At 35.9% G+C, this 12,346-nt stretch overlaps 1 protein-coding gene and 1 non-coding gene across 2 annotated transcripts; one reads left to right on the forward strand and one right to left on the reverse strand.

Annotated features, from left to right (window-relative positions):
• Positions 1-4,294: 4,294 nt before the first annotated feature.
• Positions 4,295-4,366, forward strand: TRNAQ-CUG (transfer RNA glutamine (anticodon CUG)). The gene has a single exon. It is a non-coding gene; the product is annotated as a tRNA-Gln (tRNA).
• Positions 4,367-9,120: 4,754 nt separating this feature from the next.
• LOC103430275 (uncharacterized) lies at positions 9,121-10,963 on the reverse strand. Its single transcript, XM_008368410.4, has 7 exons — positions 10,812-10,963; positions 10,592-10,673; positions 10,315-10,389; positions 9,976-10,192; positions 9,532-9,644; positions 9,321-9,427; positions 9,121-9,238 (listed from the first exon to the last, which is right to left on the reverse strand). The coding sequence occupies exons 1-7, from the start codon at positions 10,839-10,841 to the stop codon at positions 9,146-9,148; spliced, it is 717 nt and encodes a 238-aa protein (XP_008366632.3). The 5' UTR covers positions 10,842-10,963; the 3' UTR covers positions 9,121-9,145.
• Between the last annotated feature and the right edge of the window lie 1,383 nt (positions 10,964-12,346).

The raw sequence follows: 12,346 nt of genomic DNA on the forward strand, positions 1-12,346 counted from the left end.
TTTATTTTTTTAATATTACTATTACTAAGAGGAGGCGGAGAGTTTGAAATCTATTATAATAATTTAAGAGGGAATTCGAATTCAGAATGCATGGAGAAAAACCCCAACCCTATCTACGAAGATATTGTACCACATGCATTGTGCTGAATAAGGTGAGATGCAATATATTGTATATTATGTGTTTGACAGTTTCACTTCTATAAAACGTAGAATTACGGTCAAACTCTATTGTGTTTGAGTCTCATTCTCCCCAATCATAAGTGACAATTTTTGCACTCATCTTTTGGTTATCCGCAAAAATAATTTTACATGCAGGTTCCCAAGAATTTTCTAAACAGGCGATATCGGGTGCATAGGAGGAATATGCAGCGTCATCATTTTTAGTAAGCTTGTGGCTTTCGTTTTTCAAATCTTCTTATTTCTTAAGTTGAAATAACAATATTTTCTTATTCAAGTTACATTCTAATATAATTCAGATTCTAAAGACGAGAATTCATACAAAGATATTGAGAATAAGACACATTATTTTAACCAACTTAGCTACGGTCTAGTCTACTATTGAGATCACAATTTTAATTTGGATGTACTTTATACTACCTTCTTCACCTTTTATCTTTCCTTTTGAGTCCATAGTACCTTCTTCACTTTTTATTTTTCCTGTTGATAGAAGCGATATTGGAGAGGAAGAAATGTAACTCTAGACTCCGACAGTAATAGTGAATGTTATTATTTCTTTTTTTCATAGAAATAATACTTGAGAGAAAGAAACGTAACTCTAAACCCTGACTGTAATAGTAAATGTTGTTAACCAATTGAATTATAAGCTTTTGACTATTTCACCTTACAAATAATAGAAATTTCTCAAACATGTTAATTGCGACATGTGTCTGTCGTTGGGCTTGTTGCCTTCCCTACAAAGCATATAATGCAGCATGTGGCACTGTTCAATTATTTCTGGGCATCCATCTTCAATAGCATCATCCCTTTTGTTCGTTTGGGACCATGACATTAATGCCTCCATCCATCCACCCTCAGTGTTTTGCAGTTGCATGAGTTGAGCTCCTTGGACTGGTACGTGCATGGCCAAGTATTAATTTGTTTCCAGGTACAAGAAAACTTGACAAGATTGGCATATGAACTACATTTTTAATACTCATGCTTGGTGGGGACTTGTAGAATTTATGATTAACGATTGTGATTTGATTACGATGAGAATATTGAGTAAAATATTTCATTATCTATTTTAGTAATTGAAGTAGTTAAGAGTATTTATTCTCGATTTTCATGTCCTGTTCAATTATTTTCACTCTAGGACTTTAGCTAGGATGATACCTGTTTTTTCTTCACTCTTTTTGTAGGTTCGCAATGAACTTAAACTCAAATGATTAAGAACAATTATTTCTGCTTTCGAGACTTTAGGTTTGATTATGTCTTTCCATTGTCGCTTGTATAGAAAAAGATATTCAACACCTAAACTTATAGTGATGGGATGGTTGGGATGACGGTATGTATTGAAGGTGGGGGTTAGCTTGGACCCTCAACAGCTTACAAAGAAAGAAACTCTCCCTATAGATCTGCCATTGGCATCTTCTTGATAATTTACAGATTCCTTTTAGTTAAAAACTAATAATTTCTTAATAAGACGTAAGTTTGTTAAGAATATTGGTGTTTGTCAAGTTGATAAAGTAGATAACTACTTATGTTGTTGTCAAGTCACAATCCTAGAGCAAATGACGGAGAAACAAACTGGGAAGTGAGTGAGAGTGTAAACTAATTGAGTGAGTTGGGCACAGTTCTTGAATAAGATTAAATCAACTTTCTCTGGTATGTGAGGTCTATGAAAAATAATTGTGGTGCTTTAGTAGGTGACAACGATATATATCTGCATTTCAAAAGTAATTTCTAACTTTATTATATGCATTTTTGAAGTGCACAAGGATATTTGATCTCGTTTAAAACATAGTTTTTTGGTTGGGGGTGAAGGGTGATGAAAAATCTAATTTTTATCACGCTCCACCCCGTTGTTATTGGTAACTTAGGCACGAAACAAAGTTTAAGTGAGTGCGCATTTATATAAATTTTCACCTCAAACTACGCAATTCTATCCTTGGAGAAGATGGCCTCACAAATTTGTAGAAAATTACGAGCTAACTTCTCAATATTAGATGTCCTAACTTCAAATACTCTTCCCTCATCGATAAATAATGATATATAAATTTCATTTTAAAAATTTACAATCAAAACTAAATATTGGTTGAGTGTTCAAGAATGCAGAGTAAAACATAGTTACTCAAGAGAAAACTTGATGTGAGAATAGCTATTTTCGGGTCCTTCAAAAATAATTTTTGAGAAGTAAGACACCATCTTCATTACTTAAGTTAGCATTTGCTTAATAATAAGATTGTACTATGTATACTTTCATTCTTTGCACACTATATTAGGCTTTGAATACATATATCACTTAATTATATTTCTCAGTTCATGTCAAAAGTTAAATTAATTTAAATTTGACCGTAAAATCACAAATCACAACAATGTATCGTGATTGCAGTTCCACTCCTTAAATTTAAAACATGAAAAGTAGTTTGTTACTTGAGGCGTCGCTGAAGATGTGATCAAGTTCTTGAGCTAGATGAAGCAAAGATCTTGTGGAAGGTCATTTGCTGGATGAGGCCGACGGTTCTTCGTTCTATTTGGAATTTTAATTTTTAATATGTTGAGTTTTCGGATGGTCCTAAAACGTGGGGTCTTTCTTCAAAAGAGGGCCCAAATTGAAGGCCTTGTAGGCTTCCGATTGGGCCACAACTAGAATATTTGTTAAAATGATTAGCATTTTTTCCCCACAAATATCTGCCCCCAAAAAAAAAAAAAATCTTGTTTTGGCATCGTAATTTAATAAAAATACAAAATCATGGGTTCTCAATTAAAAAAAGAAAAAAATTGAAGCATACAGCCCATGCACTTGCAAATACTCAAACGTGTATTATCCCCAAACTTTATCCCTTTTGTGGTGATTTATTAAGCAAAGAGCATTGAACAAATATTCTATTTGATCTGCTATCGCAGGTGACTTGTAACTCAAGTGATGTGTTTGTTCATACATTCTTGGTGATGTGTTAAATTTACCTCCTTCCTAATCTTGTTTCTGTTTTAAAGATGTAAAGATACATGACAAAAATAAAGCATTAGGTCTTCTTTAGTTTCAAAATAATTGTAAATGTGAATTTACTTAGGAATTGGCTAATTTCCTATACTTGTAATTGTGTCCTCGTTTCATAGAATTAGGCACAGTTTTTAGGCAAATTAATTTGGGGTACAAGACTTATCCAAATTGAGCAGATCAAGGGTTGACTATGTCTACAAGGTAATTTGCATTTGCATATCATATTAGGAAAACTATATCTTTGTGATTAAATTTTATTAGGAATGAAATTCATAATAAAATCAATTAGCATAATTTTTTTCCTATTTTTTCATGTTAAAACCAATTCTACTTTTTCCTACTCTTTTTGGAAAGTGATTTCTCGTGATTAAAAAACACAACTTGAAGACCTTTGTTACTCACTTCTGCAAAAACTGATTTGAGAGATTTACATTGAGAGAAGAAAAGGTGAGTTCATGAAAAATTAGAATGATAAAGCAACTTTATGAAGCTTTTTATTTCTAGTTTGCATCTTCATATTTCATATTCCATATTGGAAGCTGTGTGCTAACATGCTTGTTTGTGAGGATTATCGATTCGAGAGAGTTCAAGCAAAGACAGAGTAAGGCAAGACAAAAGTATTGGGTAGATTCTTGTGTAGAGTTTATCTTCTTGAGTCTTGTAATAATCCATTCTTAGTGGATTTCTAGAGGTTGTTCCCAGTTGGGTTTTTTCCTCGTACCATTGGGTACAAAAATCCTTGTATTAATTTACTTCTGTTGCAAGATTTTATTAGTTTGATTTGAGATTGAAATCCTTGTTCAATCATATTCCGGTTATCTGTTTACTCTACCTGAGGCACGATTTCAATAATAACTATGAATAGTCATCGACTCTTGAAAAATGATAGAAGAATGAGAATTATTATGAGACGTACAATGCTTTACATGCTTATAATCAGTACGCTTTAATCGGGTTATTCTATTATGGCGATGCATTTATGCAAAACTTATACCCCGTGATTTTGTTACTCATCTTTAGTAGCAAGAAATGGTGGGTTCCGTAACCTAATTTTCGCTGGTGGAGAGGTGTTGAACTGTGGGGCCTTGTATGTGAAATTAAACCAAAACGAACCCAACTTGTTCACAAACTGGTCCCATGGTCTAGTGGTTAGGACATTGGACTCTGAATCCAGTAACCCGAGTTCAAATCTCGGTGGGACCTTTTTTGCCCTCTTCTTGTTGCTTTTTTGCTTAACAATCGAGGATTGCTGGAATTGGTAAAACCCCAGAGAAAGCTTCTCTGCAAAATCTGTCCTAGACGATGACAGTTTCTTTTTATTTCTTATAGTTTTATTTCTTTATTAATTTTTATCACTTTATTTTTAAATATAATTTTTTTTATAGTAATCCACATGTCACTACATGATTGGATTTGTGCAAAGCCGGTCAATGGTCATGAGAGAGCGCATGAGGTGCACACGCACAAGGCCCTTGATTTTGAAGGACTGTATTTTTTAACGTGATAACACACTCACACACACACACACATATATATTTAAGGATAAGAACAAGAGACAAACATTTTAACAAATATTTTTACATTCTTTTTAACCCTTTATATGTTTGTGGGCAGTGAACATGCAGTGGACGCGCGCTTTGGAGCGCGTGATTCGTTGCACGGCTTTTGACGTGCCAAAGACCGTTCTGGTATGCCACACATTTGTGATGGGATATGATATAGGGGTGTAATATCCATACATCCCATTTTACTTCTCACACATAATGAATTGAAGAAGATCAACGGATATAAATTATCAAGGGGTATGTGAAAAGTAAAATGAGGTGTGTGGATAGCACGTCCCATAATATATTATGCCTGCAGCCTGCAGCCTGCAGCCTGCCGCCATTGTCATGGAATGGAAGGAGAAGGTGAAGGCTCCAATTTAACCAAACCTTCTCTCCTTTTTAATTCAGTTAATTTTTTTTTTAATAACTTGATATACTCCTTAAACTTTTTTTAATTGTATGATAAATAGACAGATTTTTATTAACTTGATATATTCCTTAAAGTTTTTCTAATAACTTTTTATAAAAAAACCAGACCAGTAGGTGGTTTCGCCTTGACAGTCCCCTTTCTTGGGGTCGGTAAGACTTACATAGGCATTTCAGCCTTCTTCTGACCACCGTCATGCAATTTAAGTGTAATTTTGCACATAAAAAGATGATAAATAGGCAGATTTTTAGCCCCAAACATACTTATATTTATTTTTTTCTATTATTTTTGTTTGATTTATTTGCTGATAACAAAATTAAATAAAACTATGTGAGAAACCAAAAGGCTGTATAGGTGATCACTGAACATATAGTTTTTATACATAAAATGCTACAGAGATCATATTATTATTGACTTATAGAAGACTTGAGGTTTTTTTTTTTTTTTTTTTTTTTTAAACGAGGACAACTGAAGACGAACCATGCACAATTATCTACTCTTTCGGGCTCGAAAGAGGCGAGTTGGAATTGCACCCTACCCGTGGCCACAATCAGCTGATTCATAGTTTACAAAGTATCGAACACATGACCTCCTTTTATTTTTAGGGAACTGTTGTTTACACTTTTCCACTAGGCCACTTGTCGTGATTGAAGGAGTTTTTTACAACGACAACAAATGCATGTGGCATATGGTGTAAACAAATACGTTAACTAATAAAAAAATAAAAAGGAAAAAGAAAACTCTAATGTAATTTTTATTTTATTTTTAACAAACGGTATTATTTACACTAAAGAGAATGGGGTAGATTAGCTTCACGATGAGCTAGCAATAATATGGTTTAAATTCACATTTGGCGAGAATCGAACCTAAGACCTCTAACTTACAAGCGAAAAGGAATACCACTAGACCGTAGTACCAAGTTAATAGGGATATTTTAGTTCAATAGTGTTGAAAAATTAGTTATTATTTATGGTTTTCTTGTAGGTCAAGGATATTAGAGTTTCTCACCAGTTAAAGATTAGGATTTTGCTTTAATTTTCACTATATAATAATACATAGTAGTGCTTGTATTAGTTTATTTCAACATGCGATTCACAATGTATTCTTTAAAGTTATGTAGCCGTTTCGACAATCTATTTTAATAAAATAATGTTTGCCGTTGTATTTCGTTTGTTTATTTTCAAATAAACATATTTTTTTTAAATAACAATATAATAAAGAAGACATGAAAGTATAGATATTCAGATTGGAATGATAAGGCTAACGTTGGCTTGGGGGTTGCAACAAAGAAAAGTGCAAGCTTTGAATCCAGAAGGGCCCTTGAGAGAGAGAGAGCATTTAATGCAAGTGTACAAGCACAGCAACAAAACCTAAAGGAGTTGTTGTGCATCAGTTTTACTATTTTTAGCACACAAATGAGGCATGCTTGAAGATATATAAGCTCCAAAATCTCAAAGGTTGCAATGAGCCTGCTGCAATATGTGAAAAATAATAATTATCGGTAAAGTACAAAAAACTACCTCAACTATTGATGTCATGACACTTTCATACTTCATCTTTTAAAATTGACAATGTCATACCCCATCTTTAGAATTTGGTCAAATGTTATACCTTCCGTTACTTAGCCGTTTATTTTTCAGTTAAATGCTGACGTGGCTTGATCCAGATTCCACTTTCTATTAAAAAGTTAATAAATATTATTAAAAACTAAAAACAATCATTTAATAATTTCTAAATATTAAAATTAAAAAAAAAGAAAAAAAACTTATGTTCGTTCCCTTTCCCCTTCTTCTCTCTCTCCTCCCCATCTTCTTCTCCCTTCTCGTTCCCTTCTTGCAACCCAAAAAAAAATGAAGATAAGGGAGAAGAGAGAGAAACCGTCCGGGGGAACGTAAATAAGTGTTTTTTTTTCTTTTTTATAACTTTTTTTTATTATTTAGAAATTATTAAATGATTTTTTTTAATAATATTTATTAATAGAAAGTGGGATCTGGATCAAACCACGTCAGCATTTAACTGAAAAATAAATGGCCAAGTAACGAAAGGTATAACATTGTACCAAATTCTAAAGATGAGATATGACATTGTCAATTTTAAAATATAAGGTATGAAAGTGTCGTGATACCAATAATTAAAGTAATTTTTTGTACTTTATCCAATAATTAATTATAAATATTTTGTAAAGCAGTGGCATTAACATTGTCTTCCTTGTATTTTCCATTTGGAAATAATTTCTTAAATGTCACTTCTCCTTATTAGAGGTGAAGCCAGAGAGAGCCATGGTTGTACTTCTCCTCAAAGGTATACTTCTTTCTTGCAAATTATACTTGATGTTTCCTTGTCTGATATTTATACTTGGTTTTCCTTTTGGAATGTGGTTTATCTCAGATTTTGATGGCCAATGGTATTCCGGGCTCCACCTCCAAGGGCAAGATTCCCATCTCCTCTTCCAAGGGCGATGGTGGTGGCAACGGAGTCCCACCAGGAGGTGGTGGTGATGAAGTCCTACCAGGAGGCGGTGGTGGTGACCGAGTCACACCAGTCGGAGGCGACAGAGTGCCACTAGGAGAAGGTGGTGGTGATGTTGGAGGCTGAGAACGAAGGATGGTCAACATTGTTTGAAGAGTGAGACGGACCGGCCAAATGGAAGAGGAAGAACTTATGATGTCAATTAATATCATGTCTACCTCATTAGGCCAGTTTCAAGGTATTCTGCATGATTTTATTCGTGTACTTTAACATGCAGGAGGACACTTGGCGGGAATACTGGTGTGATCATGAGTTATACTCTTAAGCTTGGATTTCGACTTACATGGCTATTGGTGAAGCGCGTGATAGGTTGAGTCGGATTGTGCTTGACAGAGCTGGTGCATGCTATCTCCGAGTGTTTGATGAAACTACAGGAGAGTTTGTTTTACTGTTTGAATTACAAAGAAATGAACTCGGTGGAATGACAACGCTGGAAAATACGCTTCAAGCAAGGATTGGTGAATTATACCTCGGTCTCGTAGATGTTGACAACTATGAACTCTACTTTGTTAATGGCGCTCACACCTAGTTTATGAGCTTGTTTGTGGATCAAATGCGTGTTCGAGGTTGGCAACCAGCACCATGCGTGTGTCTCTCTAGATCGTGGAGTGCTGGTTGCCAACCTCGAACACGCATTTGATCCACAAACAAGCGATCAAGTGTGAGCGACATTAACAAAGTAGAGTTCATAATCATCGACATTTAAGAGACCGAGGTATAATTCACCAATCCTTGCCTGAAGCGTATTCTCCAGCGCTATCATTCCACTGAGTTCACTTCTTCGTAATTCAAACAGTAAAACAAACTCTCCTGTAGTTACATCAAACACTCGGAGATAGCGTGCACTAGCTCTGTCAAGCACAATCCGACTTAACCTATCACGCGCTTCTCCAATAGTCATGTAAGTCGAAATCCAAGCTTAAGAGTATAACTCATGATCACACTAGTATTCCCGCCAAGTGTCCTCCGACATGTTCAGTACACGAATAAAATCACGCAGAATGCCTTCAAAATGACCGAAGGAGGTAGACATGATATTAATTGACATCAGAAGTTCTTCCTCTTCTATTTGGTCGGTCCGTCTCACTCTTCGAACAATGTCGACCATCCTTCGTTCTCGGCCTCCAACATCACCACCACCTCCTCCTGTTGGGACTCCGTCGCCACCGCCTGGTGTGACTCCGTTGCCACCACCGCCTCCTGGTGGGACTCCGTTGCCACCACCGTCGCCCTTGGAAGAGGAAGAGGAGATGAGAATCTTGGCCTTGCCCTTGGAGGTGGAGCCCAGAATACCACTGGCCATCAAAATCTGAGATAAACCACATTACAGACAATGGAAAACCAAGTATAAATATTAGAACCACATTACAGACAATGGAAAACCAAGTATAAATATTAGACAAGGAAACATAAGTATAAACTATAGAGAAACGAGAGAGTGGCAGAAATAGAGATGGTGCAGGAAGAGGCAAGTCTGTATTATGAGTGAATTAGGGTACTATTTTGCTTCCTTCCCTCCTTGACCATGTCAGGAATTATGTCACTCCTTGCAGCAACATTGTCCACAGTCCTCTGCATGACGGCGCAAATTAGAAGAGAATACGTCTACTGAACCACTGGGAAGCAAGCGTATTGAACTGACCGTAATTCTTACCGGGGACATATTTCCTAATCCACAGACCCTACATTCTCCACTGTAGGTCATGCGAAGAAATCCATACTTATCAATATTGTTAGCATAAACCTGATACATGAGGAAATCTGGAAAAGTAGAAGAATTATAGTTTATTACTGCCACAACAAATTGGGGAACAAGATGGAGATCATTATGCAGAAAACAAAACATTAGTTGCATTTTAGCTCACCAGTTTCAGGTTCTCTGTCATTGACATAGACAAACAGACTTCCACGGTGCTTGATCTGCTTCCGAATAAAATCCACAAAATCTCCAAAACGCATACTGCTGTCGACACAGTATCTGCAGTCAAGAAACAAAGGATAGGAGACAGAAATATGTGAAACATCCTTCTTTAAAGACAAGATATGGAAACTAATTAGCTTAGACTTAGCCCTTCATAGTACGTTTTCCTTTCTGTATGCAAGTTTTATGTAATGATACGGGACAATGGGAGTAGGAACATATATATATCTTCATTCTTTCTCTTTGCTTTTCTTTTCTTTCTTATTTATTTATTTACTGGTGTATTTGAGGACGTATACCAAAAGCTATAAATGAAAAGGAGTCAATCCTATTCAATTGTAGCAATATAAATCAAGATAACTAAAGAAAAAGGCAATTGAAGACTAACTTCTTGGTTTCAATGTCCGGAATGCAACTCCTTGCATCCATCTCGAGGCTCACCCACACGGAGGCTAAAATTAGAACATGGAATTTGCATACACTAAATGCATATAAGTCCCCGGGGGGGGGGGGGGGGGGGAGTGCGGGGGGAGCATAGAAATCAGGAACTTCAGTGAAATCGGGGATCAGATCGTGGTCTTTTTGCTCGTCTTTCGGGAGAAAGTCTGAACGAACACATATGAAAAGCAAAAATAACATTGAAAAGGGAACTGGTTCGGTTGTAGGAAAGAAAACCAAGATAATAATTAAAAGCACTGAAAGAAAAGGGTATCGATCGGCAACTAACTCGCTAAAGGTGACCGTGCCATGAGTTGCAGAAGCAATGTCCTCCTCCTCCTCCCCGAATCGATGTCATCCTCTTCTGAAATTCACATCAGACAGAATCCCCGAGTTCAGAAAAGAAAACAATCAACCAAAAAGAATTTTTATGCAGAAAGCAGCCCTCAATTCTCAAAAGGGTTGAAGAATCAAACATCCAAAATATTTGCTCAAAACTAAACAATTAAGCAGAAAGCAGCCTCGCAAAGAAATAAAAAGATAAACACAAACACAAACAAACTGACCATGAGCCTCGGATTCTTCATGAGGGCATGCGTCGAAGCTTTCTACCATGGAAATACTCCCGATAGGGCTCTTTCTCTTGGTCTGCAAAATTTCAAACAATGAATAAATTTACATGTTGGTAATTCAAGAATTCATTGGCTGAGATCAATCAATCAGGGAGGCCGCAAACATCAAACGATCAATGAATTTAATCAAACAGATTACATATCGTTAACACACCTGACGTTTTAGAATTCTTTCCGATTGCATGATTCCAGCACGAAGTTCGTCGTCTATCTTCGTTTTAGTCTTCTCTCTATTTACCAAGGTTCTAAAAGGCTAGACGCTGCTCGGCGGCAGGTAGGGTTTAGGTGGAGTCACAATCAAATATATTAATGGGATATTTGAAAAAATAACCAAAATTTTGTATCCAATATAAAATTATAGCCACACTTGTAAATTTATCATAATTATAACAAATAATTGATATGAAAATACTGGTATACCCTTATACACTTAAATAGCTGCCGTTGTACTAAGACTGCCTTCAGATCATAGTAAAATGGGTGTCCTGGGTTTGAATGTAGATTCGCTAAGGCATGGTTGGGAGTGTATTGGTAGTTCTCACTTCGAACGTCATGATTTGGAGTTGAGGTTGAGTGTGACGGTGGTATTAGATCATTTCAACGGTATTGATTTCAGACCTCATCAGAGTTGTTGAAGTCAGACCCAACCGGCGTCGTCTCCATTATTTCCTTGAGACATTGGGTCCAGAGGACCTAAGCAATTAAATTAAAGAGAGTTTTAACGAAAATCTCACGGTACTGTTCACTTTAACGAAAAAACACATTTTTACACTAAAAAGTCGAACCTGGTACCATTCATTTTACCATTTATTTTGTCCTTATCGTTAAAACTCAAAGTTTTCAAACTATTTTCATTCGTTTTCTTAAATTAAAATTAGTTATGAAAATGAAAACTGATATATCAATCAACAATCGTGGCAAGGTAAATAACGGAAGAGGACGGAGGGGAAGGTGCGGGGTGACGACTAACTAGGGAGGAAGGGATGGATAGGAGGCTTTGGAGCAATCGGAGATGCGGGAACATCTTCAGCAGATTGCTTTTTAGTTTTTTTTTTTTTTTTTTTTTTTGGAAAACCACATTTTATATGAGGGTATATTAGTACTTTCATGTCAACTTTTTGTTATAATTATCATAAATTTAAAATAGTGGCTATATTTCTATTTGTGTCCAAAATTTTGGTTATTTTTTCAAATTTCCTTATTTTAATCTTACCTTAATTGACAAAACAAAAGGAAAAGGAAATTACATAAGAATATTACAAAACTACGAGACTTCAGTTATATTTGCAATAGTAACCGATGACAAGAAGTAAGAGTTTGCTAATAAAAGACTGGACCCAAACTGCATGACAAATCCAAACGAGCTAAATCATCATGAACAAAATTCTTTTTACGATAGATATGATGAATTTCACAAGACCAGTTTTGGTGTATAAGGGCACGACAATTCACTACTAAATTTCCCAGATGGTGAAGATCCACTTTTGCATTTGAAATTAATTGAACCTTAAGGGGGGCGTTTGTTTGCCCTCACTAAGTGAGACTGGACTGGACTGGACTAGCTGTTAGTCCAATACTGTGTTTGTTCCATGCTGGGACTAACATTAATGAGACTAAAGGGGACTAGCATGGACAAAACCCTTCACTAAGAGGTCTTAACGAGACCCCCCAATAACCATGGGACTAGCT

This window comes from Malus domestica, chromosome 03 (genome assembly GCF_042453785.1).
Source record: "Malus domestica chromosome 03, GDT2T_hap1".
In the NCBI taxonomy this organism is placed as follows: domain Eukaryota; kingdom Viridiplantae; phylum Streptophyta; class Magnoliopsida; order Rosales; family Rosaceae; genus Malus; species Malus domestica.

Excerpts from the sequence above, each read along its gene's own strand:
- LOC103430275 (XM_008368410.4), bottom strand. The coding sequence starts at position 10,841 with ATGCAATCGGAAAGAATTCTAAAACGTCAG. Across the intron at positions 10,390-10,591 it reads TGAAGAATCCGAGGCTCATG|AAGAGGATGACATCGATTCG; the intron begins GTCAGTTTGTTT and ends TGTGAATTTCAG. Across the intron at positions 9,428-9,531 it reads TGACAGAGAACCTGAAACTG|ATTTCCTCATGTATCAGGTT; the intron begins GTGAGCTAAAAT and ends CTACTTTTCCAG.